At 35.3% G+C, this 21436-nt stretch overlaps 1 protein-coding gene across 1 annotated transcript in view; it reads left to right on the forward strand.

Moving 5' to 3' along the window:
- CFAP47 (cilia and flagella associated protein 47) overlaps positions 1-21436 on the forward strand; it is a gene marked incomplete at both ends in the record, with an annotated part of 304526 nt that overhangs the window by 180140 nt on the left and 102950 nt on the right. The window contains 3 exon segments of the mRNA XM_082609208.1: positions 12609-12706; positions 17936-18111; positions 20664-20760. Of these exon segments, the coding sequence (XP_082465334.1) occupies positions 12609-12706; positions 17936-18111; positions 20664-20760 (371 nt within the window).

Below are 21436 nucleotides of genomic sequence, written 5' to 3' on the forward strand. Positions count from 1 at the left end.
AAAACTAATATAATGTTATATGTCAATTTTATCTCAATTAAGAATAAATATTTAAAATTTTTAAAGGATATTTTCATAAACCATTCACTTACAGTGTCAAGTATTTAATTGTTCAGGATACTACATGGACACAGTTCAATACTGTGCTTTAACTGTTTATTCTACAGTAGAAAACTAAATGCTGAGAATCCACGTTTTAAGGTGGTTTCCAGTCATATTAGTAAATTTAGTCTCTACCCTGAACATTCATGATAAAGTAGTCTTAAATTCTCTCTTATATCTGTGCCCCTTGACAGGCTGATAGCTCTAGAAAGTTGGTAACAATGGCGATTTTGATGTAGCCCACAATTACCTTGTATTTTTTCAGCAGCAGCCGGAAGTGCTTTTTCACTTGCTGAAAAGTGATTGCATTCATTCAGTTCAACACAACTGTAAATTAGAGCTAAGATTTATTTCTGCAAATTTGCAATTCAGAAGTCCTTATGCTAGAATGAGATCTATTATGACATTGGCACAAGAAAGCCTACTCTAAATGATTGCAAACAAGCTTTTAGTCAGCTTTGCTAAAGATTTTTAAAAATTTCTTTTCAATGAACTTCTGCTTAATGTCAAAATGGAATGTTTAATGTGAGCATAACAAAGTTCTTAAGTTAGGCCTATGTTTAAACAAGATGGGGGTTTCCCTGGTGGCGCAGTGGTTGAGAGTCCACCTGCCGATGCAGGGGACACAGGTTCGTGTCCTGGTCCGGGAAGATCCCACATGCCGCGGAGCGGCTGGGCCCGTGAGCCGTGGCTGCTGAGCCTGCGCGTCCGGAGCCTGTGCTCCGCAACGGGAGAGGCCACAACAGTGAGAGGCCCACGTACCGCAAAAAAAAAAAAAAAAAAACAAATAAAACAAGATAGGAATAGTTTTTATAGCTGGCGTCCTGCTACTCTCCACCATCTAGACAGATATGTATTACCAGTTGCCATCTTTGAAATAGAAATTCAGTTCAAAATTTGATTTCTAATATTGTATGTGATGAGAAGCCTGCTTGTCATGTGTATTTTCAGAATGTGATGCTGAGCAAAAGTAGTGCTATTTAAATTTGCATTTTTTCATTTAAAGTTTGGGCAGTATGTTCATGCTAACCAGCACATCACAATGGCATAATTGAACATCTTTTCCTTTGCTATCTCTTATCTTACTGCTATTGTGTTGCAAAGGAACACTTTCGGAAGTCACGTGTGACTTCAACCTCCAATTATATCATTCTCTGGTTGGGCGACCTTGGTAGTATACTTAACATCACTGATTATCAGGTTTCTTACATGTAAAATATAGATAATACTTAACCTTTCCTTAACCTTAACCCAGGGTAGTTATGGGCATAAAATGGGAATATATGAAAAGTACTCATCTAGTAGGTGCTCAACTAATGTTTATCACTCTTATTTAATATGCTAACTCCCATTTTTGAAAATTCCCTAACATGATATGGATATATGGGAGGATTTAGGGCTTCTTTTGTCTCCACTCTCTCCTAGTTTGTCTCAATGAAAATGCCAGAGAAAGTGCTATCAAAAGCTTGGCTAAAACTGAATTTGGATCTTGCTGGCCTGTTCCCACCAGTGTTGTAGACTGTGCACAGTTATAGGAGCATAACAACCAATTAGATGCCACTGGTCTTTCAAAACAAATGTTGGTGCTTTAAATGCCATAAAGCATTTTCATGCTCTTTTAGTTGAAAAATATGGTTTACAAAAAAAAAAACAGGGCCTTTGAGGCACTGCAGAGAGAATGAATTGGGTTTGTTTGTATCCTCTCATGGTCTTCTGGGATTTCCTCTTTGCTTTCACCATCTCTGCTTTCCCAGGCAGCCTCTGCTCTGATGTTTCGTAAAAGCTCTAGCCACCTGCATGGTATTACCCTGGGGGGCTTGTGAACACTAGATTTGTTTTTCCTGCCCCTGACCCCAAAATCAAAATTAGTATTAACTCTAGTCTCAAGGTCTACTCAGATGATTGGCTAGAGGTAAATTCATGCACGTTAATAGATCAATGAGCAACAACAAATCCTGCATTTTCTGCCTTTACACGGGATGATCTGTCCTTTGAGTGCCAGACTAGCATTGGCCTGCAGACCAACACCTGGCATATAGCAGCAGGTATCTGGTCAGTGTCAAATGGAAGAAGCAATACATTTCAAAAATAAAATTATTTCTAAAATATTTTTTAAATTGCTTAGTAGTGCAGTAATAGGAGTGCAGTAAAATATGAGAACAAGGAAGATTTACAAACTTGAAGAAAAACATAAATTTGAAAACTGCATATATTCTGTCAAACTGAAGGAAGACACTCTTGCAATTCCAGTGTTTGCTGTGGGGTCATGTGTCAGAGACATAGTTCTCCCTGGGAGTGCAAGGTAGGCCGTAGATGCTCTATTGAATATGAATTTAGGTTGCTTTCAGAAGAAGGCTCTAGTGGCTTCCCAATCCACCCATGATATTCTGGTTAAAAGCTTTATATTTGAATTTTGAACTAGTGATATATGTATATATATGTATATGTATATATATATATATACACACATACATATATATCGTTATTAAGAAAATAAAACTTTCTCCCTCATTTCGCCACCTCTCTCTCTTATCCCCCCTCCTGTGTGTGTGTATGTTGTATGTGTGTGTGTGTGTGCACGTGTGTGTGTGTGTATCCTGCTTTACTAGTCAAAAGAATTTGTGTATTTTGTAAGGAGTTACTTATAGTAAAATGAAAATATGATTTGGCAAGTCATTGGCTTTTAAAAAAATTTATTTATTTATCATGTATTTAATTTTTGGCTGCATTGGGTCTTCGTTGCTGCGTGCGGGCTTTCTCTAGTTGTGGCGAGCGGGGGCTAGTCTTTGTTGAGGTGCGCGGGCTTCTCATTGCGGTGGCTTCTCTTGTTGCGGAGCACAGGCTCTAGGCGCGCGGGCTTCAGTAGTTGTGGCTCGCGGACTCTAGAGCACAGGCTCAGTAGTTGTGGTGCACAGGCTTAGTTGCTCCGCGGCATGTGGGATCTTCCTGGACCAGGGCTCGAACCCGTGTCCCCTGCATTGGCAGGTGGATTCTTAACCACTGTGCCACCAGGGAAGCCCCCAAGTCATTGGCTTTTCTCAAGTGAAACTTTTACTGAAGAATCTCAGAGAGAGGGGTTTATTGTAAATAATTTATTCATACACTTTTTAAAAAAAATTTCAAATTCAAAGCATCATTCAAAGAGGCTTTCTATTATGTGAGGAATTAAACATAACCTCTTGGAATTAAAAGGGTTAGAAGAACATTCAGAAATTCTGAAACTTTAAAACTATTTTTTGTCTTTTCAATATTTTTTCTTTTTTTATTGAAGTATAGTTGATTTACAATGTTGTGTTAATTTCTGCTGTACAGCAAAGTTATTCAGTTATACATATATATACACATTCTTTTTTTAATATTCTTTTCCATTTTGGTTTATCACAGGATATTGATTTTAGTTCCCTGTGCTTGCATCTGCTAACCCCAAACTCCCATTCCATTCCTCCCCACTCCCCACCCCGGCAACCACAAGTCTGTTCTCTATGTCTGTGAGTGTGTTTCTGTTTCAGAGATAGGTTCATTTGTGTCATATTTCAGATTCCACATATAAGTGATATGATATGGTATTTGTCTTTCTCTTTCTGACTTCACTTAGTATGATAATCTCTAGGTCCATCCATGTTGCTGCAAATGGCATTCTTTCGTTGTTTTTTATGGCTGAGTAGTATTCCATTGTATATATGTACCACATCTTCTTTATCCATTTGTCTGTTGGTGAGCATTTAGGTTGTTTCCATGTCTTGGTTATTGTGAATAATGCTGCTGTGAACATAAGGGTACATGTATCTTTTTGAATTATACTTTCGTCCAGATACATGCCCAGGCGTAGGATTGCTGGATCATATGGCAACTCTATTTTTAGTTTTTTGAGGAACATCCATACTGTTTTCCATAGTGGCTGCACCAACTTACATTCCCACCAACAGTGTAGGAGGGTTCCCTTTTCTCCACACCCTCTCCAGCATTTCTTATTTGTAGACTTTTTAATGATAACCATTCTGACTGGTGTGAGGTGGTACCTCATTATAGTTTTGATTTGCATTTCTCTAATAATTAGCGATGTTGAGCATTTTTTCATGTGCCTCTTGGCCATCTGTATTTAAATATTTTTTCTTAACATGGATCTACTTCAAAAAGTTTTGTGAATACTGGTGAACATTTCCCTCTTAACATTCTGCAGTTTTATAAAATGTGACTCCTGTTTTTATTGTGTGGATGGGGTCTAAGGATGCTTTTTAATGCTAAAATCCATTTTTATCTCATGCAGAAATTAATCATAGAAATAAGTTGAAAATAAAATGAAAAAAAAATGAGGGCTTTACGTGGAGGCTTAAGAAGCCACCTTCACAGTGCAGTGAATCCAGACAAATGAGCAAACAATTATATTTGATATCAATGAAACATGCATGGCTTTATAGAACAAGAGGAGATATAGATAGAGATTTTAAATAGATAGATGGATAGATAAATAAAAGTCTTCTGGCTATTTAATATGATGGCTTCATTAATTATCCTGTATTAATTATCTTGCACTTGACATTGCCTTGTGCGGAAAAGATACTCATTGGTGGCTGTGAACTTCTCTTAAACACACCCTGCTTATACAGTACTTCCAATTTGGGGTGACAGTTCTCAACTTCTGTCAATATTCTGCTCAGAAGTGGTGGGTATAATATCTGAAATACACTGTATATTTTTAACACCTTTATTGCAGTATAATTGATATACAATAAGTTGTACATATTCAAAGTACAATTTGAGAAGTTTTAACATGTGTACACCCATGAATCCATTGACAAAATTCAAATAATATATTTTACCCCCTGAAGTTTCCTTGTGTCCATTTTTAATCTTTTTGCCTCTGCTCCCCTCCTGCCCAATGCCACCATTGCCCTGGACAACCATTTATCTGTTTTCTGTCACTTTATATGCATCTTATAGCATTTTATATATATATATATATATATATATATATATATATATATATATATATACATACACGTATACTATATATATAACTATATACATATATATACTATATATATACACACAATATATATACACATATATATATATACACATATATATATGTAATATTTTATATATTATACTAAATATATAACAAATATTTATAAATAATATATTTATATAAAAATTATATATAAATACAAATATTTATAAATATATAATATATAATAGAATTATAAGATATATAATAATATATTGTGTATTGTGTATATGTATATTGTGTATTGTGTATATTGTATATATGTGTATATATACACACTATATATTGTGTATATATATATTATATATTATATAATAACACATTGTACCCCCCTTTTTTGGCTGTTTTCTTTTGTGCATCGTAATGTTTTTGAGAGCCATCCACACAGTGTATCTATCAATAGTTTATTCCTTTTATTTCTGAGTAATACTCCATGGAGTGGATATACCACACTTTGTTCATCTGTTTACCTATTGGTGGACATTTGGGTTTTGGCATTTTTTGGTAATTACAAATAAAGCTGATATGAGCATTCATGTATACGTCTTTCTATGGGCATATACTTTCATTCCTCTTGCGTAAATCACTTATATGTTGGATGGCTGGGTAACATGGTTATTGAATTTATAACATTTAAAGAAACTGCTAGACCGTTTCTCAAAGAGATTGTTCCTTTTTCCATTCCCACCAGCAGTGTATGAAAGTTCCACTTTCTCTACATCATTGACCATACTTAGTAGGGTCAGTCCTTTCAATTTTTTCCATTTTAATTTGTTGTAGTGCTATTATAGTGTGGTTTTAATCTGTATTTCCATGATGAATAATAAATAACATTGAACATCTTGTGCTTGTTTGTTGTCCATATGCCTTCTGAATTTAAAATTTTTTTCAAGTCTTTTGCCCAGCCCCCCTATTGAGTTGTCTGTTTTCTTACTGTTGAAATTTTAGAAGTTTTTAAAAATATATTCTGGATATATTCCCTTTATCAGATATGTGCTTTATAAGTTTTTCTCCTATATGTAGTTTTCCTCTTAATTTGATTAACAGTGTCTATTAAATAGCAGAAGTTTTTATTTTTTTTCCAGCTTCATTGAGGTATAATTGACAAAAATTGTATATATTTAAGATGCACAGTGTGACAATTTGATATGTGTATACATTATGAAATGATTATAGAAGTTTTTAATTTTAATGAAATGCAGTTTATCAGTTTTTTCTTCTATGGATCAGGAAGAAGCATGCAGTTTTAATTGCAATCTAGACTATCATTGCTTGCCCCAGAAATGAAAGCATAGGTTCTTGTTAAAATTAAAATGTAATCAACCATTCTCTACAACAGAAATCTGAATCCTATAGATTTTAACAATCCTTTATAATCCTTTCCTGTTGTCTTTAGTGTCTTGATATACTCATGCCAAAATGTATTATAGAAAGAACAAACAGTATAATTCCACACACACACAAAAATGGAGCCTTTAGGACTACCATTGGGTACTAAACTGCTGTACATTTTATCATTAAAAATTAAGCATTTAGAAAGAGTGGGAGACAAGAGCTCTGTCTATGGCAGTTGTAGCCACAGCACTGGGTTTCTTTATCTCTGTTTTTTATCAGTACATAATTTTGTTTTTCCACCTTGCCTTCTGGTCCCCTAATGAAGGGGAAATAAAACAATATATGGTCTTATATAGGGCTTTTGAGTTGTTTTACAAGTGACTGTCCAATTTCTATTTGCTATGGGATAATAAAAATGCAGAAATGTTTAAGTGGGTGAGTTGGAGGAAGAAAAATATGCTGAGTATATAAATGAACTGAAATGAGAAAGAATGGAGAACGTGTACTTTTAATTCTTGAGAATATTTCATAGTATTTGAAATATTGATTAGGTTTCCTTATTATTCAATGCACATGTATTAACATATATAAGGTTATCCAAATAATGGTTTTATTTAACTGAATTGTTTCCTTAGTTTTCTAATTGTTCATTGCTAGTGTACAGAAATTTACCCTTCATTCATTCATTCATTCATTCGTTCCGGAAATGAGTCTCATTTGATTATGGTATGTAATCCTTTTGATATGCTGCTGAATCCAATTTTCTAGTATTTTATTGAAAATTTTTGCATCAGTGTTCACCAGGGATATTGGATTTTAGTTTTCTTACACTGTGTTTGTCTGGCTTTTGTATCATGGCAATGCTGGCCTCCTAGTATGAGTTAGGAAGTTTTCTCTCCTCTTCAATAATTTGCAAGTGTTTGAGAAAAAATCTTGTAAATTCTTCTTTAAATATTTGGTAGAATTAAACAGTGAAGCCATCTCGTGCTGGGCTTTTCTTTGTAGGGAGGGTTTTGATTACTGATTTAATCCTCTTACTAATTTTATGTCTATTGAAGTTTTCTATTATTCATGAGTCAGTTTTAGTAGATTGTGTGTTTTTAGGAAATTGTCCATTTTGTCTAAGTTATCCAATTTTTGGCACATAATATTTTATAATATTCTCTTTACATATATAATATTTGTATTATATGTAATTATATATGTAATTATATGTAATATATGTATATAATACATATATAATATTTATAATATAATATTTTATAATATTCTCTTTACATATATAATGCTTTTTATTTTGGTAAAAACAATAATAATGTCCTACTTTAATTTGAGTCTCCTCTCCTTTTTTCCTAGTCACTCTAGCTAATGGTCTACCACTTATGTTGATCTTTATAAAGAACCAACTTTTGGATTTTTTGATTTTCTCTATTGCTTTTCTATTCTCCATATCATTTACCTCCATGCTAATCTTTATTATTTCCTTCCTTCTGCTAGTTTTGGGTTTAATTTGCTCTTCTACAAACTCTACTAGTTCGTATAGTGTACATTTAGGTTGTTGATTTGAGGTTGTTCTTTTTTTTTAACGAATTCATTTACTGCTATAAATTGCCCTCTTAGCACTGCTCTTAATGCATCCCTTAAATTTTGTATACTGTGTTTTCATTTTCAGTTGTCTCAAGATATTTTCTAATTTTCATTGTGATTTCTTCTTTGAAATATTGGTTGTTTAAGAGTATGTTGTTTAATTTCCAAATTTATAAATTTCATTCTTCTGTTATTGATTTATAATTTCTTTCCATTGTGATGAGAAAAAAATGCTTTGTACAATTTCAGTATTTTAAAATTTATTAAGATTTGCTTTGTGGCCTCACATGCGATCTATCCTAGACATTGTTCCTTGGTCATTTGAGAAGAACGTGTACTCTGCTCTTGTTTTGTGGAATGTTCTTTGTAAGTCAGTTAGGTCTAGTCATGTTACAGTATTGTTCACCTCCTCTATTTCCATATTTGTCTTCTGTCTGGTTGTTCTGTCCATTAATGAAAGTGGGATATTGAGGTCTCCAGCTATTATTGTAGGATTGTCTATTTCTCCTTCCAGTTTTGTCAATTTTTGCTTCATATATTTTGGGCCTCTGTTTTTAGGTGTGCATAGGTGTATAATTTTTATATATTCTTGCTGAATTGAATCTTTTTTTGATTTGATAATTGTTTATATTGTAAAATGATCCCCACGATAAGTCTAGTTAACATCCATCACTACACATAATTACATTTTTTTTCTTGTAATGAGAACTTTTAAGATCTATTCTCTTAGGAACTTTCAAATATGCAATACAGTATTATTAACTGTAGTCATCATACTGTACATTACATCCCCATGACTTATTTTTTTTAACTGGAAGTTTGTACCTTTTGACCCCCTTCACCCATTTCACTTATCCCACCCCCAACCCCTGCCTCTGGCAACCACCAATCTGTTCTCTGTATCTATATATAAGCTCAGGTTTGTTTGTTTGTTTTTTGATTTTTTAGTTAATTGAATCTTTTATTAATATATAGTGTCCTTATTTGTCTCTTGTAAACTTTTTGGATATCTAATAAATGAGTGGTATCCAAAATATATTTTAAAGTACTAAAACTTAACAACAGTAAAATAAGTCAACTTTAAAAATTGGCAAAAGATCTGGAGACATACCTCACCAAAAAAAAATATTCTGATAGCAAATAAGCATACAAAAAGATGTTCAACATCATATGTCTTTAGGGAACTGCAAATTAAAACAACAATGAGATAACACTACATACCTATTAGGATGGCTAAATTCAGAAGCCCTGACAATACCAAATGCTGACAAAGATGTAGAAAAATTGGAACTCTCATTCATTAATGGTGAGAATACAAAATGGTACAGTGGTACAGGTGCTTTAGAAGACATTTTGGCAGTATGTTACAAAACTAAACATATTCATAACATGATCCAGAAATCACAAGCCCATTTGGTATTTACCCATATAAGTTGAAAATTTATGTCCACACAAAAATCTACACATGAATGTTTATAACAGTTTTATTCATGATTGCCAAAATGTGGAGGCAACCATGATATCCTACAGTAGGTGAATGGATAAATAGTGGTATATCTTAGAATTTACTCTCTTAACTTTCCTATGTATCATACAGCAGTGTTAACTAGTCATCATGCTGTACATTACATCCCTAGTACTTATTTATCTTATAACTGCAAGTTTATACCTTTTGACCACCTTCCTTCATTTCCCCCTACCCCCACCCTCTGCCTCTGGTAACCACAAGTCTGATCTCTTTTTCTATGAGTTTGGGTTTTTTGTTTGTTTATTTTAGACTACACATATAAGTGAGATCATACAGTATTTTTTTCTTCTCTATCTGACTTATTTCACTTAGCATAATGCCTTCATAGTCCATCCATGTTGTCACACATGGTAGGATTTCCTTGTTTTTTAATGGCTGAATAAGATCCCATTGAATATACTATAACGTATTTATCCATTCATTCGTTGAAGACACTTAGGTTGTTCCCATGTTTTGGCTATTGTAAATAATGCTGCTTTGAACAGGAAGATACAGATATCTTTTTGAGTTAGTGTTTTCATTTCCTTTGGATATATTCCCAGAAGTGAGATTGCTGGATCGTATGGTAATTCTACTTTTAATTTTATGAGGATCCTCCAGACTGTTTTGTGTAGTGGCCATATGAATTTACAATCCCACCAGCAGTGCACAAGGGTTCCCTTTTCTCCACATCCATGCCAGCATTTGTTATCTCTTGTCTCTTTGATCATGGCCATTCTAACAAGTGTGATATCTCATTGTGGTTTTAATTTGTATTTCCCTAATGACTAGTAATGAACTTAAATTTAATAGTGAATATTCTCTGAATGATAGAAATGTGTATATACAAATGCACACATATATATGGATCTATTAATTATATATGTGTATATTCCAGTGTATTTATATATGTATGTGTCTATATATCTATGTCTTTATTGATATATTACTCTTGAAATTTTATACAAAAAAATAAGTACTCTTGGTCATGAGATGGTGAATAATTTTTAGTTTTTAAAGTTTTTCAGTAATTTCTTAAATTGCTATAGTGAATACTCCTAATTTTATAATTAGAAAAATGTTTTAATATGTTTAAAGCTTGTAGTTAAGCAAAGTTTAATAATTATTATTTTTGTTGTTCATCTCATTAATAAATTATCACTAATCCCACTCTCACCAATAAATTCATATCCATTGTATGTTTTTAGCTCTGTAGGAATTAAATTAGCTTCATCACAATACTACCTTATGTGATAGACACAGCAATTACAAATAGGAGGTGTTCTTGTCCCCATGATAGTTAATTTTATGTGTCACCTTGGCTGGGTCATGGTGCCCAGATATTAGGTTAAACATTATTCTGGATGTTTTTGTAAAGGTGATTTTGTATGAGAATTACATTTAAATCTTTAGACTTTCAAAGAAGGTTGCCCTCCATAATGTGCGTGGGTCTTACCTAACCAGTTGAAGGTCTTAATAGAACAAAGACTGACCTCTGCAGAGCAAAAAGGAATTCTACCCGTAGACTGCCTTTGGACTTGAACTCCAACTCTTCCCTGGGTCTCCAACCTGCTGGACTAACCTGCAGATTTTGGACTTACTGAACCAATTATTTGAGCCATGCAATACAATTCAATATATTCAATGTAATTCAACAATTCAACATAATACGATGCAATGCATTGCAATGCAGTGCAAAACAAAACACTTTTTCAGAAGAGAGAGTGAGAACTGCACTGGTCTGGGCCCCTTATTTCATAGATAAGGAAATTAAGGCCCAGAGAGGCTTAGTGATTTACCTAAGTAAGTTAATCAAACATTGCAGTTCTTGGAATCTTTAAAACTTGACAATACTGATATGATATGCAAACAATTAACTGAAACTGAAGGTCATCTTAAACTGTAATCTAGCTCAACATTGGAGAATAAAGAATATCAAAGTGAGAAGCTGAGCAGATGAGAACAAATAGAAAACATGTGGGTTTGATGCCAGTACAAACCCTGCTATGCAGGGCTTTTATGGTTGACCAGGGTTCTGGTTTCAGGTTTTAAGGGCGTGATTTTGGACATCACTGGCAGCAGAAAGGCCTGTTAAAAAAAAAAAAAGTTGGAAAACCCAGATGTAAACATTACTTTCTCACCGCTTAGTCCTGTTAAAAAACAAAATTCAGCTGAGTAAATATGAAGATCTAATTGGCCTGATTCGTCAATTCATTAATCAGGCAGGCATCCCGTCTAGCAAACAGAAAGTTACTACCAGGTTTTATAGAAATGCTGGGGGAGGGGGTGGGGTATGGACAAGGAGGTTATTAGCAGAACAAAAGAAAGGATTGTTTCAGGCAGGGTTACCTCACTAGAGCTGACCAGGAAATTGCAAAAAGTCCATTCCCAGGAGAGGTTGAAACTGCAATTAAGTCTTGGTTTACTGTCCCAGAGGCAAGTGGCTCCACCTTGGGCCTGTTCTTTCTTTCTTCTTCTTTTTCTTTTCCCCCTCCCCTCCTTCTCCTTTTTTTCCTCCTCCTCCTTTTTTTTTTTTTTTTTTAACAGTCCATACCCATTTCAGCTTTTGTTGGGCTAAATTGCTAGGATCCTCTTTCACACTCCCAAAAAACCAGAAATTTCATAAACTATTTCTGATTTTTTCCTTAGGCTAAATTTTTATGGTACTAGAAATGTAGCCTTGTATATTGTAATACCATAGTTAGGTATTTCTACGTATAATATGTGAATACTTTGGGAATTAAGGGGGAAAGATTAGTTATTTCTTTTGAAATATTAATCCTTAAAAGTAAAACACTCTTATTTTTGTGGGGAACTTAGTGAGTTACGGGGCAGGCATGAGGCAGGGAGCTTTCACAGCCAATTCTCATGGCCATGCAGTCTGGGGCTTCTCTTATTGCTCACAAACTGATGAAATCAGCTTTTCACCTTCTTCACAGCTCTCTTGACAAATGAGTCCATCAGAAAGAGTTTGAAAATGATATCTAATTCATGTTTCTCAAATTTTTATGTTAAATATGGTTTTCTGAAACCTAAATTAAGATGTGCTATGTTTTTTTCTTTTTTCAGATGATGCTATTAGCAATTTACAAATCTGGTATTATCTTGAAATCCATATTGCTCCTGGACCACCCTTAAACACTATTGAAGTGAAATGTATTGCTCTGGTAAGAGCCCCATTAATTGTTCATAGACTCCTTTTCGCAAACAGTTGGGGCATTTATTGTAAACCTAAATTGCTATTCCTAAAAAATATCTATATTAAATGAGCATTTTGGGATAAATTATTCAAATTACAGCAATTTTATTTTAAATCCAGTAAAATGCACCTTAAATGCTTATAGAAAACATCTTATAGTTCAATGGTATCATAGTGGCTGCCCCGATAAGCATTTTACCTGCATGTCTCAAGAATTACTAGAGCAAAATTAACCTTAGCCTGCATGCTTTCCTCACACATCTGATAAAAGCAGGATTGTGCTCTCTGGACTCTTTCAGTATTGATTCTTCCTGGTTTCTATAGCAGGCCTTTCACTCTGAAATATGTTTCGAGCAACTGGCATATATTTGGGGTTTTAAATAATACTGACAAAAAAAAAAAATACTGACAAAGAGTAGGATTGTCTTATGTGAATTATTAAAGTATTACTAAATCCATGTCCAGAATTATTTGATAAAGTCAAATATTGAGTCTTCATTTAAATAAAATATGAGGACAATATTAATTGTTATTAATCGCATTTTAATTTAATTTGATTAAATTTTCAATTATTAGTACTCATTTATTTAAATCAAATATTTAAACTTATGATAAATAATGATTATTTTCATTTTTAAATATGCAGATGAATTTCTTCATAGAATGATTATTTAGAATCTTCAACTTTTGCTCCAACAGAAAATAAATTATTTCTGTCTGTAAATCAATTATTTGCTCACCTAATCTCTGGATAAATCTCCATTGAGGCATAGAAAATGGATGGTTAAACTATTGAAATGCACTCAAGTGCCCCTTGCAAAAGCTTTCTCTTCTACCTAGAAAATTATTTAATGGGATGACGATAGGATCATTTCACTTAGTGAAAATGTCCTATTTCTGTGACCCTGTTATCACTGCAGAATAAAATCTTTATTAAAGATTATTTTTAGGGCTTCTCTGGTGGCGCAGTGGTTGAGAGTCCGCCTGCCGATGCAGGGGACACGGGTTTGTGCCCCGGTCCAGGAAGATCCCACATGCCGCAGAGCGGCTGGGCCCGTGAGCTATGGCCGCTGAGCCTGCGCGTCTGGAGCCTGTGCTCCGCAACGGGAGAGGCCACAACAGTGAGAGGCCCGCGTACCACAAAAAAAAAAAAAAAAAAAAGATTATTTGTAAATGACATAACTTTAATTATGAGACCACTTACATCTTTAGCTATAGCCAAAAGAGGATGTTAGGGGTGGTGTTTTGGGACTTCTCAGAGGAGGAAGGACATTCACATGAAGGTAGAAAAGCAAATGTTTGGTAAATAAGTATTTGCTGGGCCATGCCAGAGACAGTGGGGCACAGAGAGAAATTTTAACAACAGACTTTGCTAGGTTCCTCCTGTCTACACACCTAGTTCACGCTAGTCTGTGGTGATAGCTCCCTTCCTGGAATAGGTCCTCTCTCTACATTCTTTTAGGCAGTTAGGGGGAAGGTCAGAGTTCCTTCCTGAGTCTTTTGGGCTTTGATTGGTTTCAGTTTGAAATAATCCACATGCCAAAGAGACATTTTGAGGCGGCAAATTTTGCTTGAGTACAGTAGTTATCTCTTTATCAGGACACAGGAGAAAATAATTTTTTAAACGGGTCCAGGAGAAATTGGGACCACGAGGTGGCACCTCAAAAAGGGAGACATTGGGGCTTCCCTGGTGGCGCAGTGGTTGAGAGTCCGCCTGCCGATGCAGGGGATACGGGTTCGTGCCCCGGTCTGGGGGGATCCCACATGCCGCGGAGCGGCTGGGCCCGTGAGCCATGGCCGCTGGGCCTGCGCGTCTGGAGCCTGCGCTCCGCAACGGGAGGGGCCACAACAGTGGGAGGCCCGCATACCGCAAAAAAAAAAAAAAAAAAAAAAAAGGGAGACATTGGCTTCCTTACTAATAAAGAGCAAGACTTAGCACCATCAGATGCTAGATTGCTCTCTTTGCGAATACAGGCAGATGTGCTGTACTAATTACATGTTCACTTTCAACAGAAGTTGGTGGAGAAGGGGAGTCATTTTCAAGTAACTCTGCCCAAATAGGCTACCAATGACAGTGATGTTGCCAAATTACTAAGTTTTCCCACCTTTCTAATAGTAATTACCTAAGGTAAAAACTTGTTAGCTCTATAACTTTCGGACATGAAGATGTAGTAGTTGGAGACGGTATGGGTTGTTTTAAATAATCCCATCAAATAAACCTTTGTGCACTTCTTGAAGAACATGCTTTCTGAATACTTCCAGAAGTAGACTAAAATGGCTGTCCACACCTATATATAGTTTCCTAATATTTTTGACTGCATTTGCTGTGTTTGCTAAACTTTTGAGAAATACTATACTTAATCCTTAGATCATCAGATGTGGCAATGAAGGTTTCAAGACACTAAGTCTTCTCTGATTTTCCATCTGTATCTCAGCTTTTGTTACATTCAACTCAATTTCCACACCTTCCCTAGAGATGAATGAATGGTTAGAATCTCTTTAAATAGGGTTTTTGTAAGAAATATTTACATCCTCGAGGCACATAAATTTGGTTACTTCTTACAGCAGGTTCTAAAAATCAGGTTACATTTATAATAAACAACAATTTGTTGATAGTAGTCCATTCTCTTTTGTATAAAGTATTTAGGATGTCTTTTTGAATCTTTTTTCTTCAGTTTTATTGAGATATAATTGACATACAGCACTGTATAAGTTTAAGGTGTACTGGATAATGGTTTGACTTACGTACATTATGAAAGTTTAGTGAACATCCATCATCTCATATAGATGCAAAATAAAAGAAAAAGAAGATTTGTATAACTGAAAATAAAGCAAACAAACATACAGAGTATGTGTGAAAGTGGAATCCTGTATGAGCTTTTAATTCTTTGCTTATTAATGACCTTGATCATTGTTCTCTCTGTACGATTGTTGGGCATTTATATTTCTAGTTGTGTGAATTTGCCTTTAAATTTTAGGTTTCGCTTTTATAAGTAATCAAACAAATTGCTCTTTTCCTATGTGATTTTTCCCCTGTCTTTTCCTGTTAAACATGGAGACCCTTGCCAATCTGGAGATTTAATAAATATTCATATTCCTTAAAAAAAGAAGAAAAGTAAAAGAAAATTTTTTTCATTGTGATGAGAACTCTTAGGATTTACTTTCTTAACAACTTTTCTATAAAACATACAGTAGTGTTAATTATCTTTGTCAGGTAGTACATTACATCCCTAGTGCTTATTTACCTTATACCTGGAATTTTGTACCTTTTGGCCACCTACATCCTTTTGCTCCTCCCGCCACCCTCTGACTCTCGTAAACACAAATCTGATCTCTTTTTCTATGAGTTTGTTTGTTTGGTGTACAACATAGGGATTCAATATTTTTATACATTACAAAATGACCACTACTGTCTTGGAAATTTTAATGGGTAATAGCTGCTATTCCATTTTCTTTGAACACAAAAATCTCTTGTGTATCATATAGTTTGGGTTTGGGAGAATGATGAGTGTAATCTACTGTCTTCCCATTGACAGTCAATAATTTCAATATATAGCAATGAGCTGAAAACAAATCTTGAGTTTGTGAATAAAACCTTATAGGCTTTAAATTTTAGGTCAGTCATAGCCTTCATAATATTTGTTGTCTTGTCTGAAAATTGCATGACCATTTCTTTTTTTTTTTTTTTTTTTTTGCAGTACTCGGGCCTCTCACTGTTGTGGCCTCTCCCGTTGCGGAGCACAGGCTCCAGACGCGCAGGCTCAGCAGCCATGGCTCACGGGCCCAGACGCTCCGCTGGCATGTGGGATCTTCCCGGACTGGGGCATGAACCCGTGTCCCCTGCATTGGCAGGCGGACTCTCAACCACTGCGCCACCAGGGAAGCCCCGCATGACCGTTTCTTTACGTATTTTTTCATTCTATAATCAACCTTCAATTAAATTCATTATATTGTTAATGGTGAGGCCCAGAAACCTCTCCACAAGTTAGTAAGAGAGAAGCAGAGTTAAAAACACTATTAATCCACTTGGTATCAAATATAACAACATGTATCAGTTGCCAACCATTTCCAATAAGTTTTTAGTTTAAAATTTTAGCCTCCATCATATGAAAACTGTATTTTGAGGTTTTCAATTTATGTATTTTCTTCTTTCCTTCAGGTTTTTATATTCTTAATTTTTTCTGTGTTAAAGATAATATATCATGAGTATTTGTACATGTTATTGAAATTTTTGATCCTCATGAAATGTTGAAGTAGCAAAAAATAGCATTTTGGGACTTCCCTGGTGGCGCAGTGGTTGAGAGTCCGCCTGCCGATGCAGGGGACACGGGTTCGTGACCCGGTCCGGGAAGATCCCACATGCTGCGGAGCGGCTGGGCCCGTGAGCCATGGCCGCTGAGCCTGCGCGTCCGGAGCCTGTGCTCCGCAACAGGAGAGGCCACAACAGTGAGAGGCCCGTGTACCGCAAAAAAAAAAAAAAAAAAAAAAAAAAAAGTTATAAGTCATCAGCCAGAATGGATCGGAATGAGAATCAGGAAATGTCTTGGAACGTGAAGTGTGCCTTCCATGGCTGAGTGGATGTAGCCCGGGAGGCAGGACAGGAGAAACCTTACAGAAGGGAGGAATCTAAACAGGAAGGTAGTCCTGTCATCAGCATAATTTGGCCTCTTAGTTCAGATTGTCTCTAGAACTTGCTATTGATGTACAGAGCTACTTAAAAGTGTATCCTCGGAATCAGCAGAAGCAGCCACAGCTTTTTAGAAAGATAAATTTTTGGGCCCCATCCCAGATGTACTGAATCAGAATCTTTGAGGAAGAGGGCCAGTAATCTATATTTTAGCAACCTCTACAGATGATAAGTCTGAGTACCACAGCAAGAAGAAACATTGACAGACAGACCTCATAATAATAATGGTACTGAAGACAAATATATTTTAAATGTAGTTTTGCAGTTTCCTTAGCATTTAGCGAGGTGGATCTCTTGGACTATTTGTTGTTGAAAAAAATATTGTCACCATTTAGCAAGGCTAAACGAAGAAAATATATAAGAGATTAAAAGAGAGTGAGGTGCATTCAGTAGTGGGTCAAGGAGAAAAACAAACTTTTATACATTTGGCCATTGTTTTATCGACTTTCATAGGACAATGGCTCTATCCTGACCCTAAGAGCTAATTTTATATTTCTTATGTAATTCTAGGAGAGTGTTTGTATTGAAATACGTTTCTTTAATCCAAAAGAGAAAATCATTCACTTAGATGTGCTGTTATCGAGTGCTGCTGTTAGTGGACTCAAGGAACTTGTACTATTTCCACTAGATTCTCTCAACTGTGTTATACGGTATTCTCCAGCGACTACAGGCCACAGAGAAGAAAGGTATGGTTTGAGTGTGGCATTATACTTATTGCTGATCCTTTGAAATTACCTTTAAAATTATTTCTTTGCATGGTATAATCATTGAGATTACACTCGCTCATAGTTTTAGCTTTGTTTAATACCATTCATTGGTAAAATGTACTAATTTAGAATTACCATTGTTTTCTTTAATGCAAAGATATTATTTATTAGAATATCAAGTTAAATAATTCCTAAGTTGCCCCTTATATACTCTCTTTCACTTCACTTTTTGTGAACCATATTTTTCTGGGTTGCACCAAATGAAAATGATTCTGTAAGGACTAGGGGTTAAACTTCCAATTTTCATGATAAAAATTCATTTATATCTTATATTCTCAATTAAATGCAAATCACATACACCCATACACACACGTATATTAACAGTGCAATGACGAGTGTTCTTATGGCATAATTATGAAAAACTTTGCACTATGTATTCTCACACACACACACACACACAAACACATAGCCTCTATGCTCATGACTAACTCAGTTTATAGTAAAATAGTCAACTTTCTTTGTTTTAACAGTAATATCCAATTTATTTGTTATAGTTTTAAAGACTGTACTTAGTATTGGTGTGTACAGTGCATTCCATTACTCCATGAAAATGTCTTTTGCTAGTTTATATGCTCTTTCAGAGTTAGAATAATTCTTATTTTAATGAATGATGAATAAATAAATATATTTGTGAAATTTTAAAGGATAAACATTTTTATAATGTGAAGCATGAAAATTAAGATCATAATGTATATAAAAGACACTATTTTGCTAGATTACCATTAGAAACGTGGGCTTGTCTCCTCTCTGCATTGTGACTATAGAGGCTTTGTGAACACAGACTGAATCTTGGATTTTCTTTGTCGGCATACATTAAAAGACACAGAAATACATTGTGACCTTGGAAAGTAAGTTCTATTTAATAGATAAAATTATTTCATGGAAGAAAAAAATGTTTATCTAAACGAATATTGTTATAAAGCATTTAGTATTTTAAAATAAGACATAAATATGTTTTAGTAATTGATTTTCTTCTCCAGGGAGGTTTGATATTTAAACGACCTTGTGGAAAACTTGTGTGAAAAGAAAAACAAGTCAGGACTTAGTAAGGAGAGGCTTTTATTCAAAATGATTATTGCAGGGGAGGAAAAGGGACTATTGAAATAGTCAGCGGGGTACTATTGCAATTCGGAGAACATTCCCCTCTCAGAAATCTACAAGCTACTCAATATCAAACCGAGCAAGCTTTTTCTTTTATAGGCTAAAGGAGGGGCAAGCAGAAATAAGCAGAATCTTTGGAGGGAAAGCTGGACAAGGAAGGGAAAATGACCGGTGGGGACTGATAGGAAAAAGGGTTTTGCCGTGGTCAGTTGATTCCCAAGAGAAGCCCAGAAGGGAGGCACATTCTACTTTTTTGGTGCTTGCTCAGGCTTGGGGACAAGCAGAATTCAGGGGCCTATGGGAAAGATAGAAAGCTGACTAAACTTTGGTCAAGGCAAAGCAGAGGGTAAGCATTGGGCAATTGAGAATACTTGGTCATTTGGTTAATACCATATGCCCTTGAAATATGACCTTTGTATTTAGGTGATTGAGTTCCTAGTACATGTCTGGCGTTGTTTGGTGCTGATGCATAGGGATAATCAAGTCACATTTCCTGCTTTTAAAGAGTACGTGTACCAGTGGGCAAATCAGTGCCCTCTCATTAATGTCCCTCCCTCAGCACACCAAAAGAGTGTTCAAGTCTCCCAGTGCCAGATGTTTTTTTCATTCATGTTTTTTTTCATTCTACCTAAAAGTGCTAGCCTTTTTTTCTTTCAAGTTCTTGTTGTTCTTTACGTTTTTCTAAAACAACTACTTTTTATCTAAGTCATACTGTGTATAATTTAAAGTTGCATAATATTAAAAGATGTTTGATAGTTGCTGTATTTCTAACCAGTCTTGTGGATCTTTTTTCCTCTTCCGAAGTTTTCATGGTCTTTAATTGTACCTAATGTCCTTAAAATTCTTAATGATATACATTGGTGTGGCTCTATTTTCGTACATTTTTCTATGTAGTTGGGGTCTCTTTCAATATGGAAACACTGAGATATTGTTTCATGCTTGTTAGAGTGGCTAGAAGTTTGAAATCAGGGTTTCAGCTGGACCATGCTCCCTCTGAAACCCAAAAGGGAGAATCCTTCCTTGGCTCTTCTGGCTTCTGGTGCTTGCCAGCAATCTTTGGTGTTCCTTGAGTTGTAGATGTATCATTCCATTCTCTACCTCCTTTCTCGTATGGCCTTCTCATGTGTCTTCACATCATCTTCTCATAAGGACACCAGTCATGTTGGATTAAGGACCACCCTACTCCAGTGTGACCACAATTTAACTAATTACATCTGCAATGACGCTGTTTCCAAATAAGGTCACATTCTGAGGTACTGGGCATTAGAACTTTACTACATCTTTTTGGGGGATGCAGTTCAACCCATAATAGTCATCAAGTTTGTGAAATTATCATCGAACAACTTTACTAGCTTTGTTCTTCCTTTCAGGTTTGTCACTCAGATAATTCCTACACACGAAACCTTAGAATTGCAAGCAACAAACAGTAATCCTGATAATTTTGTCCTGGAGATGAACAGATCACCAGTAAGTATATTCAGAAAGCCGAGTAATCTACCACTACTAGAACATTTTCCAATTCTGATTTTGGGACACCATGGAGTAATAGCAATTGAATTATTAATAAGGTTTCAAATGCTAAAATTTTTAAATATAACATATACATTGCCAATTTTAATTTATCAAGAAAATCAATATCATGTTCATGTAAATTTTTGAAATTATATATGCTAGATTCATGCTCATTTTCACTGAACCCTAAATAAATTGGTTGTGCTTTATTTCTGACCGCATCAGTAACCAGTTTTTGCAATAGTGTCCCAATAATATGATTTTTTTTCTGATTTTAATTGGAGTGGTCTTTTTTTTTTTTTTAAGAGACAATTGTTTAGAGCAGTTTAGGTTCACAGCAAAATTAAGCCGAAGGTACAGAGATTTCCTATATACATCCTGCCTCAGTCTCCCTCCCACCCTCCCTATCCCACCCCTCTAGGTGGTCACAAAGCCCCGAGCTGATCTCCCTGCGCTATGCGGCTGCTTCCCACTAGCTGTCTGTTTTATGTTTGGTAGTGTGTATGGGGCACAGAGAATTTGCTTTTCTAAGAAGTTCTCTTGCTGCTGCTGCTGCTTCTGCTGCTGCAGCTGGAGAAAGAGCACACTTTAAGAACACTGATTTAAGATATGTACGGTTTGGAGAGTATCT

Source organism: Mesoplodon mirus, assembly GCF_964341445.2.
Source record: "Mesoplodon mirus genome assembly, chromosome: X".
In the NCBI taxonomy this organism is placed as follows: domain Eukaryota; kingdom Metazoa; phylum Chordata; class Mammalia; order Artiodactyla; family Ziphiidae; genus Mesoplodon; species Mesoplodon mirus.